Source organism: Alligator mississippiensis, chromosome 3 (genome assembly GCF_030867095.1).
Source record: "Alligator mississippiensis isolate rAllMis1 chromosome 3, rAllMis1, whole genome shotgun sequence".
Lineage (NCBI taxonomy): Eukaryota > Metazoa > Chordata > Crocodylia > Alligatoridae > Alligator > Alligator mississippiensis.
Window position 1 is genome coordinate 61,445,232 of NC_081826.1, and position 16,882 is coordinate 61,462,113.

The window sequence follows — 16,882 nt, forward strand, 5'->3', positions numbered from 1 at the left end:
TTTAAGACATGTTCTTCTATTCTATACTTCCCCTTGACTAGCTTTGGCAGCTCTCTACTTGCTGGCTATTGTGAATCCCATTCCATGAGTTCTATAAGGAGCTCAGGGCAAGTAGCTTCAATTCTGTGAGTCAACTGTGAGAGTTACGCATTGTGAGTTCAGTGTCACAAAGTCTGAGACCTTTTGCAGGTCTAGCCCTCAGTCATCAGTGATTAAAAGAGCTTTTCCATAGTTCTTTAAGTGTGGGTGTGCTGTTCATTTTCAAGGTAGGTCAAGCTTTCCTGTCACAGGAAAGATGATAAAGGACCCTAAGGAAATAGATAAAGCAGAGCTCTTTGGTTTTCACTGTTTTTCTGTTTGTGCTATGCCTGAAAGATTCTGCCATTCAAGTAGTGACTAAAGCCAAAGAAAACTACTTCATCACTTTGTACAAGAACATTGGAAACTATTGCACCTAATTTTAAGTGGTAACCAAGGTAGTAGCTGTTGCAGTAGGTACCCATTTATACCCATCTGCTTCAGCAGCCGTCATTTAAACTCTGACAGGACAGGTGAATATATTTGGACATCTGTGAAGATTAAAGAATCTTTGTCTGGGTGTACTGCTTAGCAGCCAGATAAACAGAAGTTCTACATTGTGATTAGAATGGAAATACATTTCCATTTCAAGTCATATGTCAGAATACTATGTTAATAGCCTACAGTATCTGCACAGCAGACTATTCATTCTTTAAAAATTACTGGATGAAGTAGAGCACAGTAACTGTGGATATAATATAAAAAATGTTCTTAATTGAAGCATCATGGGGCCTGTGCATTAAAATTTCTCATTTAGCGATTATGCCAAAGTCTAACAGGTGCTTTTTCGGGGGTGGTAGCAATGATATTTCCTTAGCAGGAACACCTTTTTTAACTTTGATTAACCTAGTTTTTCTTCTTTCTCAATCATCTTCAATCTTCTACTTTCCAGTCTGGGCTGTAAATCAGTGCTGGAATTTCTCTCTCTCTCTCTCTCTCTCTCTCTCTCTCTCTCTCTCTCTCTCTCTGTTTGTCCATCTCATGTGCATTTTAGGGAGCCCATGCAGCATAATGTCTTTTTTTGATTAACCATGTCAGGTCTATTGAACGATTTGCATGCCAAAGTGTTCTGCTTGCAACAGTCACAGAGAAAATCTTGTGTATCATAGCTTATGACCTAGTGTGGGGTTTGGCAATGTTTTTGGCCAGAGTGCCAAAAACACCCCAACCCTGATCTATACCTCAGCTTGGCATGCCAGGGGCAGACTGCAAGGGAGCCATGGGGGCCTGATTCTCGTTGCTGGTGGCAGCTACATGTGCACCTCCAGGCAGATGGCAGGGGAGGGGCCCATGTAGTTGCTGCTGGCATGGAGCTGGTTTCAGGGCTCCAGAGCCTGGTGCAGCTGTTTGCAGCCTGTCCACCGCCTACTACAGCTGCCCAGAGTCCGGGCTACATGTGACAGGCAGCCAGGAGGCTGCATGCAGCTGCACTGGGCCTGGCACCAGCTCCATGCCACCAGCAGGAGGGCTCCAAAGCCCAGGGCATCTGTTTGCAGCCCCTCAACTGCCTTGCACAGCTGGTGCAGGCTCTGGGCAGCTGCAGCAGGCAGTGGACAGGGTGCAAACAGCTGCACCAGGCTCTGGAGCACTGGCACCACCTCCATGGTAGCAGCGACTGCATGCATGCCTCCAGGCAGACAACAGAGGAGGGGACAGGGTTGCGCTGCCCCAGGTCCCTCCCTACCATCCTCCCAGAGGTGCACACGCAGTCGCCACTGCCATAGATCCCGGGCTGCTTGCAGCCTCTCAGCTGCCTACTACGAGCAGCCCAGGCTCTGTGCCTGGTGGCAGCTGCCCAGAGCCCGGGCCAGCTATGGCATGCCAAGCAAAATGGCCTTGCATGCCATACTCTGGCACGATGTGCTGGGGGTTGCCAACCCCTAACCTAGTGTGCTGTATATTTATCTACAGTGTTTTTGAATTTTTTAAAAATCCTGTTAAAATGATGTTTAAAGAAATGGAATAATGTTTCATCCTAATATTTACTTCTTTGTGGAGGAGTGGAGACCTGAAGAGTCTTGTTGTATTGATGTTCCTTCAGAGTATGTTTTCTTGGCCCAAGTTTAGGAAACCTATATGTTTAAATAGCTTGGCAGTTGGATCTGTGAACTCTAGTCTAAAGACCTTCACATTTTTATTTTCAAAACTCTTCTGGGTTGTTATGTTCCAAAGAACTGAATGGAGAGCTCTTAACATCCTGAAGGTCAGGCTTTGTTCTTGGGATAGTGTCGGAACCTTGTTTTGAAAAAATTATCAGATCCTGCCATATTATATAATTGAAAATACCATCTTAGCCGAACGCATAGAAGACCTATGGGCTGTCGCCATTTGGACATTTATCTTAGTACTACTTTTCAAGATGAATTATAAAAGCAAGATTAGATTGTTCATTAAATAAGTGCCTGACACTTAGAAAATTACAAATGCCAAAAAATACAACTATAGTTTTCTGTCTCAAGGCAGTGCATACCAAGGAAAATAATTACATTTTTAGGCTAAGGGATGCCAAATATTTGTTTTTAGTGTATCAAAGCAAAGGTCAATTAGTTTGGCACTTTTTATTAAATTTTGTTGAAACAGAGCCAAGTAAATAGAACAGATTTTAAGTTACCAATGATAGATAAACCTTTACATAACATTTTGTTGTTATGTAAAGGTAGAGGGTGACCATATGTCCCGGATTTCCTATGGTCTCATATGGTCATGCTACGTAAAGGTAATCAGTTTATATAGTGAGGATTTTGAAGTTCTGTCTCAATGATTCTTACTAGCAGAAGTAAAATGTCTTCTAAATCTAAGTTCTTGCCTCTGATGCTTTGAATTTTATTTACAGAAGGGTTAATCAGTGACAAAGTAAATTCAAGGCAACTCTATGCAAGGTATGGATGCCTGTTTTTTGTTTCATTTTGATCAGTCTCCAGCAGCTTTCCTTTTTTGTAGCCCCAGAACAGCGGGTGCAAATACTGTGCTTTCAGTTCCTAGTGCCTGCATTTGATACCTGTAGATATCTAAGTACCTGATTTGAGGACCCTGCAAGGTACTTAAAACATCTCAAATATCTTGAATTGTAGGCACAAACTCTTACAAATATAGTATTGTACCAACATTTATTTTGTTAAAAAAGAGCAAAAAAAGAGTAACTTTTTAAAATATGTCCCCTGGTTACCTTTGACAAGGGAAACATTTTATTCTAAATGATGTTATGCAACAGCAAAAGCAAATTTGGGTTCTGGTCCAAGAAAATGCTTGGCTCCTGTGATTTCACATGATCATGGAAAACTCCAAGTTCTCTGCATTTTTCTGGAAACAGATCTTTGGGTAGAAATTGCCCCATGCTGTTATCATCCTTAGTGATACTTTTAGGCTTTTTTTTTTTATTTCCTACTCTTCTCAACATAACTAACCCTATACTTAGCTGCAGGACTGATCTTTGAATTCATAGTGTCCCAAATGAGGTTAGGGACCTGTAAAAGCAAAAATGTTGATTTTTATTTTATGTTCTTTTGACTTGTAAAACGCCAAGGGGGCAACCTGAGTGCTCTTAGATAATAATAACTTTATAATATGATGTACACCAGTAATAATACGTATATTGGATAAGTGCAGAATGTGCTTACCAGCATAATATGATGCCAGTCCCAATATTTTTCCTATTGTTTACATTACAACAGGCAGTAGTTATCTGCATATAGGATAGATGCACAAGCCACTTAAGTACGTAGCATATTTTGGTGCTGCTCTGAAGTGTTATAATGTGATTGTGCTCCGTTTAACTGCATAATAATTGGTACCAGAAATAGTGAAGAGGAAGCAGCTGTCAAAGGGTGCTGTTGCACATGTTGAAATTGACAGAAGCTAGTCACTTTCATAGCTATTAGGAGCCTTGAAAATGACAGGAAATAACAGCCCTAAAACTAACTAGCTCCCAGCCCTGATACTGACTAACCCTTGCCATTTTTCAAAGCTTTTGACAGCAAGTTTCAGAGCTGCTATTAGAAACTTTGAAAATGGTGGGAGCTAATCAGTTTCAGGTCTGCTGATACCACAGCACTGGTTCGGATGGATTGTTTCATACCTTATGAGCTGTGTTTACCTTAAGTTCTGATAAATGCACGTTCTGTGTAAGTGCATAGCCTATTTTGGATCCTCAGGCTATGCAGTTAAATGGAGTACACTGTAATAAAAAGCATGTTTCACTCAGCTTGCAGTGAAGCTACTCAAACACCTCAATAAACATTTAAGTACCATATAATAATTCTATAATAATAAAATTATCCCCTGCTACCCCTCCTTATCTTTCTTTCCCAATTCCCTGAGGAAAAACAATGGACATTGCAGGATATCCCAGAGGTAAAAAATGCAGACTATTGTGGACCAAGGAAGGAAGTGAATTCCGGATTCCAGAGGTCTTCATAATGAATGTTCTCCCATATAGAAGCTAGCCTCAAGGATTACCACTGTTCACAACTGAGCATAGGATGAGAAGGGGTTTCTGAGTAACTTGGTCCCTTACCATTGATTTTCAACTACCGTGGTTTCATTGACAGGTCATAATGCCAGTAGACCTTCTGTGCCTTTACTGATAAAGATATTATTGATGACCTGACAGGAAAAGAAATTAATGTTGTTGCTTTTCTTTTTAATGGGAAATAGTTTGGGTTTTCATAGATTCATAGCTATTAGGGTCACAAGGGACCTCAGTAGGTCATTGAGTTTGACCCCCTGCCCTGGGCAGGAAAGAGCTCTGGGGTCAGACGACCCCAGCTAGGTGCTTGTCCAGTCTCCTCCTGAAGACCCCCAAGGTAGCGGAGAGCACCACTTCCCTTGAAAGCCCATTCCAGGTTCTGCCAACCTTTGCTGTAGAGAAATTCTTTCTAATGTGCAACCTAAATCTGCTCTCCGTCGATTTGTGGCCATTGTTCCTAGTTATTCCAGGGGGTGCCCTAGTAAATAGAGCATCTCCTATTCCCTGCTGCCCTTCCCTGATAAATTTACAGCCAGCCACAAGATCACCTCTTAGCCTTCTCTTGTGAAGTCTGAAAAGATCAGGTGCCTCAGTCTCTCCTCGTAGAGCCTTGCCTGCTGGCCTCTGACCATACGAGTGGCCCTCCTCTGAGCCCTCTCAAGATTCTCCGCATCCCTCTTGAAGTGCAGCACCCAGAACTGGACACAGTACTCCAACTGCAGTCTGACCAGTACTGTATAGAGGGGAAGCATCACCTCCCTGGACCTCCCTGTTAATGCATGATAAAGTGTGGTTAGCCTTCTTGATCACTTCATCACGTTGCCGACTCGTGTTCATCTTGGAGTCCACTATGACTCCAAGATCCCTTTCCGCTGCTGTGCTGCTGAGAAGGTTATGCCCCAGGCTGTAAGTGTGTTGGTGGTTCTTTTTGCCCAGGTGCAGCACTTCGCAGTTCTCTTTGTTGAACTGCATCCTATTTCATTCTGCCCATTTTTCCAACCTGTCCAGATCCACCTGGATCCATTCCCTATCCTCTAGTGTGTTAACTTTGCTCCATAATTTGGTATTATATGCGAACTTGGACAGAGTGCTCTCCATGCCCTCGTCCAAGTCATTGATGAAGACACTGAATAACACTGGTCCAAGGACCGAGCCTTGCGGATCTCCCCTGCCCACATCTTTCCAGGTTGATATCAACCCATCCACCACTGCTGTCTCTGTGTGACCCTTAAACCAATTTGCCACCCACCTAGTCACTGAAGATTTTAGGGTCTGGGTTGGAGAATGCATCCCTTCTTCATTCCTCATTCTGAGGCAGAGGAGGAGATGAAATTCTGGGACTTGAATTTCTAGTTTACAGCCCAAGCTACCTTTGACAGACCCAGTGTGTCTATTACATTACCCCAACTTTGGCTTGGATTTCATTCTTGGTGAGTTTCATTTCATCTTCCTTAACTTCTGTCTCCATCTACACTTCCACTTTAACCTTTTTTCATAGATTTCACAGACATTAGGGCTGGAAGGGACCTCGCAAGATCATAGGGTCCAGCCCCTGCCCAAGGGGCAGGAAGTCTGCTGGGGTCAAATGATCCCAGCAGAATGGCACTGGGGCAGCACGGATGGAGCAGAGAGGGCCCAGAGTCTGGGCCCCAGGGGCTCTTTCTTGTTGTGCCACATTTTGTTGGGAGGGTACGGATTGTGCCTGAGGATAGGGTGTCATCAGGCAGTTGTACATGTGGAGTGGAAACTAATGCTGAGTAGATCAAAACAAAATAAAAAACTGCACCCACCATGGTGGGGATTCAGGATAATGCAACTTGGAAAGCTGTATTAATGTTTAACAGTTACGTTATGATGTCCAAAAATGTAGCAAGCTTTCAAATGCAAAATTATATTTTCAGGGAGTGTTGGAAAGTTTGAAACCCTATATTATATCATTTTTTTTCTAAAATGAGAAATTTCCCAAAATTTGAAAGAATGCATGAAATTATAGCTACATTTTGTGTATTTGTGGGGAGGAAAGATGTATTATGCTGCTAATACTTATAGGAGATGCTTTTCCCAGTATGAGGGGAAAAAAGCTAATCAAGCCAATTGTATGATGGAAATTCTGAAAAGAATATGGTATTCAGTGTTATACGCAGAGTGCTATCACTGCTCTCTGGTGAATAATTAAGTTACAGCTTTCAAACTTCTGTTAACTAAGTCTGTGTCATATGCTGTTTTAAAGTCATCGTAGATCACCAGTGGTAAAAGCGAAACAAAATCTTTTGCGTTCTCAGTAATTAAGTGGGGGCTGTGGAGGAACCAGAAGTCTGATATTATGGTTGCGCTGGGATTGGGCTATCAGCCTGTTTCTTCAGGCTAAAGGAGAACCATGATTTGCTAACAAGAGGGCCGTGTGTCAGGAAAGGACTAGAGGCAAAGCATTGCTCTTAGACTCCTCACAGTGAGTAAACGTGCTGAGAAAAAGTGCAGCTGTGCTTTTTTAATATGCACTGCAGGAGATTTCAGCAGCCTGATGATATATAGTGCATTAATGTTGAAAAGATAAACACATTTGGAGAGCACAGGAAGGTCTTGTGTTTTTATGTTAGCAGAATGCTTCCTAATGAATAAGAATGTGCTGCTGGCTTCACAGAGCCATATGGCAGCTTTTCTAATTTTAGTTCAGTGCAGATGCATAATTTTCCCTTGTTTTACCTCTTAAAACCTTTCTGAGATATTGCATAGGTTATTTGTTTTTTTTTAAACTAAAATACCTGATCTCAAGTTTCTGATTAGAAAATGTGCATATTAATCTAACGGTTTCTTTACTCTGTGCTGTAACGTACACCGTGAACCTCACTTTATAATTACTTCCCTAAATCATAGGTAGTTGTATGCATGGGGGAGGGGCAGAAATTGCCACCTCAGTTATAAAATTGGTTACAAGCAAAGTTATGATTTCTTTGACATAAATCTAGTGAAAGATTGGTAGATTTCTAAGAAAACAAATTTGTTTTTGTTCAAGTACTTTGGGCTGGGTTGACCTAGTTTGGGTCAGAGGCCAATGGAAGCAGGTGCTAGGACCCAGCCACCACTTTTCCCACAGCAGCACAGGGAGAATACCCACAACCAAAGCCCCATGTCCATGGGCTGAATCAGATGGCTTTGTGGGCTACATCCAGCCCACGGGCCATAAGTTGCCCACCCCAGGATTAACAAATACTCCTAAGGGTGTAGGTTTCATTTTAGTCAAAGATTCTAATGCTTTGAATAATACAACTACAAGAAAAACTGTGGTCCCTGTGGTTAACCACGTATCTGAATAACCTGTAAATTCTTTATTGCTTTGCTTCACTCTGTATCATATTTGCCAGCCTCTAATCTAAAAACAATTTCTCTTTTGCAAATATGGAGCCAACTGTCTCTTGTATAGCCTGTGCTACAGTCAATATAATTTGTTTTAGTGTGTTTATAAATGGATCTTTTGCAATCTGACATTTAAAAGGGCACTTAATTAGGAGTTCAGTTAGTTTCTTTTTTTTAAATGAGAGAGCGCTAGTTTGGGATCCTCCATCTGCCTTTGTCCTCTACCAATTTTTATGCATCTGTAATCATGTTTTCCTTTTTTTTTCCTTTTTTCTTCTTCCCCTTGTTGCTGTGTGAGAAATTAGTTAACAAAATATGAACATACTATGCACAAATGGTTAGCTAATACATAAACAAATCCAAGAAAATGGAGAAAAATTAAATGCTTTAAAAGCAAATGCATAGTAAAATTCAATGCAAATTCTGAAATGTCATATTTAAGTCACCTTCAAGTGATGGGTGCTTGTGATGATGTTGATTCAGTTGGTACAATTATGGGGAAGCCTCCTAAGTCCTGGCTGTTTTCCCTATGGAGAAAGAAACCTGGTTTTAGTTACAAGAAAAGTCTCTGTTCATACTTCCAATCTGTTATTTCAGTAAATAAGGATATGTGATCTTGGATGGACGTGACATTTTAATAACATCTCTTGGAAAAGATGGAAAGAATAAATTGTATGTAACTGCTCAGAAATGATCTTTTACAGTTAATTTTTTGCCTAGGGTTTTTTTTTTGTTTTGGGGTTTTTTTTGTTTTTTGTTTGTTTGTTTGTTTTTTACATCATCTGTAGTGCTGCTGTATTGGCAGGAGAAGAAAAATCTGAAATATCAGTTTCAGATATGTGCACCATGATGCTTGTGTTGTAGAGTGCACTACACTGGATGTTTTTCAAATCTATTGTCTGTTTTCCCCACGCTTATGTTCAGAACACTTGTATTGCTGTTTGTTTAAGGCCTCCTCATTCACCTCTCTCTTTTTGTTCTTTTGTTCTACTAGGAAGCATGCATAATAATTACTGCTACGGGGAAAATAAACATAAAGAAAATATTGATGCAAATCTTTTTCTTTTCTTTCGTAGTGTGACTCATATTAACATAGTCCTTGAAAAAACTGAGGTTTTGTCCTTTGCTTTGAAAATGGAAATCTCATTAATTTGGATTGGATTTCTGTATTGTAAGGGAGAGAGTGGTCAAGGAGGGATTGTTCCTCAAAGCCATTTCATTGAGGAAAAGGGGAAGGCATAAAAAAAAAAAAGACGAAAAGGAACCATTACATTGTTCATCCAGTCAGGATTGTGCATCTGTATGGATATGGTGTTAGAAAAAGGGGGATGAGGGAGCAGAGCAAGAGCGAGCTCATCCTTTTATGGGCTATTTATCTGACAGGGATAAAGGTACCCAAACGATTTCAGGAAGGGGGAGAATTAGAAGCAGTAAATAAGATGATAAAAAGTTTTCTATGTTAAAATGTTCCAAGACATTTTAAATTATTGCCCTTAGCTACTGTTCCTTCAGTTTCAGAATTCTGACTAAGTGAACGTGATAACCTTCAGGTTTATTTGTATGAATCTAGAATGGGCTTCAACTAAACCATGAGATGTTCCCATTGCTGAGCTTGCTGAATATTTGCTAAAATATTTTTAATTAGTTTTTACTTTTATTTATATTTAGTGCATATGTATGGGTATATATGTAGTTTATGACTGACTACTGACCACATTCCCTTTTAAAAAATATTAATCAGCCTCATTTGGCTTATTAACACTTAATAGAAGTTTTAAAAAAGCCACAGTTTTTAAAATAGAAACTACACATTTTACTAAAATGCTACATAATTGCATCTAGCTATCTAGATATAGATAGATATATATGGTTACTTGACACAGTAGTTTGTCTTGAAAGAGTCCCATTATTTTGTCTTGTCTTGTCTTATTTTTAACTCAGCCTAAACTCTTCACTAAACAAAGTTCATAATTATTTTGTGTTTTGTTTCCAGATTACATTAATTCTGCTTAAAGTGCACAAAATTAACACTTTCACATGAATAGGATCAGATTCTGGTTTGCACTCATCATTGCACTACTTAAAACAGAGTGGCTGCATCTACATGAGATGTTGACTAGTCATTTTGTACTTGTGTATACTTGACAAGTACCAAATGGCTTTTAGGTGATACTGACTGTGCAGTAGCTAGTTACTGACATAGGTCATGGCTCCTCACTGAACCACATCCCTGCCCCACTGTTCAAATCCTGCATTGCCATAGGATCTTAACATTTTCTAAGTGTTTTAAGTATGAGCAGTCTCCATGATGTTCTAACAAATGCTACAGCTGGGAGAATCACAGAGCCCTAACTGGCTTCTCTGAGATCTCCTGTCCTCTCCCCTGAGCAGCTGCAGTGGAAAATCTGCCCATTATATTCAGTCACATAAATAGGCCCATTGATTTCTGTGGGACTACTTGTGTGACTAAAGACAATTCTCAAGAAAGAGACTTGTCAGGACTGGGCTATCTATTTCATTTTTGTCAACCCTGAACATGCACAGATCATGAGCCAGGGCCTCTAGAAATCATTAAAATGATTAGGTAGTAAATGGCTTAAATTTCATGAGACTTTAATAAGAAATGTGTTATTTTTATTTTTTGTTCTTTGAAGCTGTAGTGTTTATTCAAGATTTCTTGCATTAGAATAATGGCTAGAAATATGCTCAGAAAACGATAGCTTTAATTCACACTTGACTCTGACAGCTGAGGCCTTTATGTGAAACAGATAATCACATGATAAAAATCTAGGTTGCTGGCAACACTGTTAATTTGTATGGCTGTTTTGGTTTAATCCTTTCCTAAAACAAAATTCCAACTTTTTTTCAGTCAATGTGCTGTAGCTCTGAAAAATGTGATGCATTTCAGAAGCTTATAAGCATTATTTAAAAGCATAGAATGCTGCCATCCTTCCATGATTGCATATCTCCAGATCCATGTTCTTTCTCTGCATTTGCTTGTGGCTTCCCCAATGTGGCAATTGTTTAATAAAAAAATTGATAAATTACTGTAAAACATGAAAATCTTCACTGGCTACAGTCTTAGACCAGATCTTGCGTTAATTTCATGAACATAAACCAGAGCTGCCCCTTAGTTGAGAGAGCTTATATGTCTGAGGATACTTGGATGGGTAGCCATCAAGCAGCTGTCTGCATGAGTTTTTACTTTTCAGTTTGCAGACGAGGTTCTTTTGGGTAGATGTAATATCTTTTATTAGACCAACTAAATAATAAAAGATATCACATCTACCCAAAGAACCTTGTCTATGTCCTTAGACAAATATAACTATAAACAACAACCTACTTTTCAATTTTACTTTTCAGTTAGATTATAGACCTTATAGATCCCAAAATCCTGCACCTGGGTCCCACTCTCAGTGCTCTTTAGAATACCTAGACTGTTAAACCAAAGATGCCTAGTCCAAAAAGTTTCAGAACCCCTAATCTAAAACATTCATCTAGCCATGAGAATTCTCAAGTCAGTAACATTTTGATTAGCCTAGAGCCTGTGTCCTGCTAATCCCCGGCTTTGACTTGATTTATCGCAAAAGAATTGGTAAGTAAAAATAGTTATATAAAAGCTGAAACCTCAAAATCCCAACTTTGAAAAGGCATAAACAATTTAGCTCCAATTCTGTGATATTCAAAAGGGTATTTAATTCCTTCACTACTGTAGCATTTAAGTGCTAAGGTGCTATTTAGAAAAATATAGACTATGCCATTGCAGTTATTTTGTGGTGTGAAAACAAGGATTGCTTCTATCAGCAAGAGAACAGGCATGTATATACGCTACATCCCCAGACCTTGCCAGATCCCCCTACTCTTATATTGCTTTGTAATATGACCATTATCCATCCCTCTCTTATCCTGTGTACCTAGGCTAGCAGCATTTCAGTCATGGGTAAAATGATTAGTGTATGTGCATAGATTTTAACGCATTAAGATTCATCAGACTGGTATAGAAATATAAGATGAGGCTATGCCAGGTGCATAGAATTATTTCTCTAACAGATGTTCACAGATTTTGGGGGCTGTCCATGGATTTTAAGTACCATCTTCCTGCTTGCTTTGTGTCTCGAGGGGTAGGGTAACTACATTCATTTTATCCTCCTAGCCTCTGCCAAGGAAACAATTCAGAGGAAAATCTGAGAGGGCTTCAAATAGTCAATGGAAAATACTGTAGGTTTGAGTCTTTCTTTGATACCTTTTAATTTCTGTAAGCAATACTTTAATTTTCTCCCACAGATGTGCTTTGCAAAGTCTTAATGGCCCTTCTGCATATGGAATTTTTAATAATTCTTATCAGAATGGGATTTCTGGTGATTCAGTGATGCAGAAAATATAAACTTTGGAGTGGGAGTGTAACAATCTTAGTTTACTTTTATTTGTCTTGTGTTAAATATTTTTAGGTATTTACAACATACAGTAGAATAGCATACCTAAAAATTGTAGGAGTTTGGAATATTCAGTAACTAATTTAGATCATAAGTTTGTATTGATCTCCCAATATAAAAAGTATTTTGACTTGATAGTTATTAACACAATCCGTTAATCATATTTCATTAACTTTAAGCCTAGTGGAGTGTGTATGTTCTTTTATAGGGGGTTTTTTTCAATTATTTTTGGTGAATGTATCTTTAAATGCCAAGATTATGTTTTTTTTAAAAAAAAGTATACGATAATTAATACAGGTTGTCATAATTGTAAGTGCAATTTTGGTTACTTATTAAGTTTATTAAATATCTTGACTCGAATTCTGGTTTGGATGTTTAATCAATATAGAAATACGTAGATACAAGCAAATATTCTGATATGTATCTTGTCAGCAGTCACTGGTGGTATTATCTCCCCCAAAAGTTGTTTGCTTCTGTTGGTTGTTTGTAATTTTCATGCAGTGCACTCAAGGTTATATGTATTTTATGTACACATTGGTAAATGATACTAGTTTTCGAGTTACAGTGTAATTCTTTTCTCATATGTTTGTTTTAGCTTGGGGTGGGGTGAAAATGGGAGTGCCAAGCCTACTTACATTGCATAAATTCAGGAGTGGAGCCTGATGTTCTGTTCCATTTTATTTTTAAATGTGTAGGCAGGAGCTTTGCAAGCTCTTATAGATAGCTCTCCTAATACATGTTTTTCACCCTGAAACTCTTGTGTAGTTTCTGATCAGGTCTTTGTAAATAAAGATCCTGTGTCATTCTAAATAGTGTATATATACCCAATAGTTTAGTCTAATATCTACCAGGGACTAGGATGAAACCATTAAATTGATTTATTTATGTTCTAAAAAATAACTTGTCAAATCGGGTATAATACACTAGTCAGACTTCTGTTGTATCACAATGGAAGTCTCTTTAATCTCACTGGCAATGGCGTTGCCCTGTGACTACTTGGTAGCTATGTAACAGCGTACTATAGACTTGACAATGCATAATACTTCTAGTCTGTTATTTAATGCAGTCCTCTTTATTGCAGAAAAAGCTGCAGCAGCCAATGAAGATGAAGTACAAAAAGCAGATGTATCATCTACAGGTCAGAGTGTCATTGACAAGGATGCACTTGGACCAATGATGCTTGAGGTGAAGGGCACAATTTTCATTGTACTGTATTTGAATTAATTTTGCTACCTATAATGACAAAATGAGTGTCCTGGAATGAAAAAAACAAACTGGGGCTGACTCTGAAATAAATGGTCAAGTAGTATGGTTTTAATAAATGCCATCATGGCATTATTATGCTGTTTCCCATAGGTTATTGCTTGTTATTCCCATAGGTTACTAGGGGGTGGGGGGAAGAAAAGCCTCTTGTTTATTCCAAGAGCAGTAGGATTAGAATAGCACTGATTATATATTTAATCGCTGGACTTTTTTATAGTATTTATGTTTCAGTTTTTTAGGAAATGTCTTTTATATTTCTGCATGTTTATATGTACATAGTTTATACACTGTGAAACCTGAGAGATTTGGAGCACTCAGATGTATACTAGTATTGATTTATACATGTGCACTGTAAAGGAGTGCATCGTCTTAAACTGTACATCATTGCCACAATCTTAATAACTTTTGCCATTACATTATACGGAGTATGATTATTTTCCCTGCAGAATGCTAAAAAAATCACTTGTGAGAATTCTTCCGGATAAAACTTTTGGTTAGCTTAGCATGGTTAAAAGCTCTAGCTCTTTAAATGAGCTATTGATATCATTGTTATGTATTGTGTAGATGCATCATCTGGGATGCTAATATATAATGTTACTATCTCATACTCTCTGTGGTACTGATGTTTTATCTGTGTTAGGTCTTTTGCAAACAGTTAATACCCATTCTGACTGTAGACTTTATCTCTAAGGGTAGATAAACATTGGTTAATATATACCAAAAAAAGAGTTCTGAGTCCAGCTGGAGGAGCCAAGTTTGACAGATATCTAAATTATGCTAGTATTCCCAAGACATAGCAGGAGCCTGGCTATAAACTGTAATAACTATACCAATTATATCTATTTGAACTGCTTTCCATGATTCATTAGATTAAAAACACAAACAGTTGATATTGTTCTCTGCACTGCACATGGCTAAATGCACTAAAAATACTCAAAACCAAAAAGGTTAGACCTATTTGTTCATCAAAGTTGTCCTTTGGAAAGCTAGTTCATTAATTTAATTAAATAAACACTATAATTAATATTTATTAAACATGCTCACTGAACTGAATGTTTGGGGGTTTCTTCGCTAACTATTGGAGTTAAGCCTCATAACTCTTGTATTGTTGGATAAAATTCTAATCTCATATATCGGTTAATTTGATTATAAGAATCTGTCTTAATCACATGGATTAAAAAAAGAGAAATTATGCTAAAAAGAGATTAAGCCTAAAAAAAACCTCTACCATCTCCTATTGTGTGTAAATTGTAGTAAATATGGTAGGTAAAATGCCTGCTTATTAGCCAACCATTAATTTATTACGGTTTAGTTTCTTTTTTCCTTCTCCTTTGAAATATGTTTTGTTCAAGCCCTTGTGCAACAGATATATAAAAGATTGCACAGTTGTTAAGCATTCACTGTGAAAAGACTACAGATATATTCTGTGCTTCTGTGTAAGGAAATATGATTTGGTCTTTTCCATCTCTTTATGTACCTCAGTCTTGATATGTCCACATGTTTTTTCTTTTGCCAAGTAAGGAAAATTATGGATGTACCGGTGGACTCCGTGCTAGTTATGCTATTTGTTTTAGGAACTTAGTTGTCTGTTTCTAGTAAAGAATATAATGTAGATGTCCTCGTGTTTTCCTGTTGAAGAAAGTGAGTAGAGTTCATCATAATCACTGGTTTTGGTGGGACATTCCAGTCAGATACAGATGTTACACTTTTGCCGGTGTAAGTGATCGAAAACCAGTTTGTACCCATAACAGAACTGAAGTTCGGCACATGTAGACTGGTTTAAAAATGGTGAAGCCCAGTCTAAGATTTGCCCCCACCACCAAGGGGCGAACATGTGTTCTGTTCACTGCTGATCTAAACTACACCACTTAGAGAAAACGGCATAACTTAGGTTGATTCTGCCTTGGGCTTTCTTTAATGTCTGTACCTAGCCTTCCTGTCTAAGGCAAGAAAAGTATGTGAAGAAGACAGTGAGACAGTAATGAACAGAAACTCAGAGCCCAACTTTCTCTGGTCCATTGTGTCCTCGGAAAGAAGTTCTGTTCTTTTTTTCTCCCCTCTGATTACATTGTCTCTAGCATGATACCCTGTCAGAGCAATGCCCCTGAAGGAAGGGATGTTGGTTTTCATTATTGTTTCAGCTGTCTGTCCTGGTGAAATACATCTGGGGAAACAATAAGAAATGAGTAGTACCAAAGTGGAAGCCTCAGTAAATTTTAAATGGCTTGATGCATAAGCTGGCTTGACAGCTTACTGGTTGCTGTAAAGGGCAGCTGAACGTGCCTTTTGCTTCAGAACAGTAGGAGATTGGGGTGCTGCAAATAGGACACGCTCAGTTCCTACACTCCTACCAGCCTCTAACGCATCCCTTGGTCAACTCCAAAAACTCTGAGGAAGTTGCCTCTAGCAGTCCTTCGCCAAGAAAGCAACTACAATAGGAAGCTTTTGGTTGTGGAAGATATAGCAGAGAAAATTGTAGAAAAGTCGTTAAAGCACCAATCAACTTGAGACACCTACCTGACATTTGAAAAATCTCCCTTACGTAGCATGGACATAAGTGCATGAAGACATTCTTCTACACCAATGATGTTAACAAATGATTTGCTGTTAGGATTTGAGTCTGAATAAATTAAAACTTGTCATAGATATAGCTTATAAATTAAGTGGTCAAATTCTACAGAAGTAAATAAAATGGAGGCAAACATTCACAAACAGCCAAAAAACCATAAAGAAACAGAAAAAAAGCAACAGAAATATTTCTTTTTTTTTTTTAAGGTGAGGCGTAAATTGTGAGAGTTGACAAAACAAAAGTGGATCTGAAGTATTTCAGTGCTGAAACAGGCAATTTATGTTTATATATGTATAAATGTGTACATATATTTTTATAATTTAAAAATTGCTAATGATGAATTTGAGAGCTCAGCTGTTATGCTGTGCTTTCTTTTACCCTCCTTATTTCTGTTTTCCAGTTTTTTTATATTTTAAGCTGTCTCTGTGCAATCTCAAACATATATTTGAAATGTTTTATGGTCTCAATAAAATATTTTTTCCTTTAATGTCCTTTAAGATTCAGTATTGGATTATATAGATGTATTATGGATCAGCTAGCAGCTCAATGGTATGCAGTAGTTTAATGTGTTTCTACAGTCTAAGTGGACTAAATGTGCATATTAGGAAGCCCATGGGGCTGAACCAGGTGAAGAAAGCACCCATGGGTTTAATATATAGTATTTGATATAACAACTCTCCTAAGAACTAGTTTGGAGTATGGTTTGGTCAGGTAGATAAT

The 16,882-nt window shown here is 38.4% G+C and overlaps 1 protein-coding gene across 8 annotated transcripts in view; it reads left to right on the forward strand.

The window, feature by feature from the left end:
• NCOA2 (nuclear receptor coactivator 2) overlaps positions 1 to 16,882 on the forward strand; it is a 273,200-nt gene that overhangs the window by 190,488 nt on the left and 65,830 nt on the right. For all 8 annotated transcript variants that reach the window (XM_059723987.1, XM_019498601.2, XM_019498602.2 and 5 more), the window contains one exon: positions 13,412 to 13,515. In XM_059723987.1, the coding sequence (XP_059579970.1) occupies positions 13,412 to 13,515 (104 nt within the window). The remainder of the gene's footprint in view (positions 1 to 13,411; positions 13,516 to 16,882) is intronic.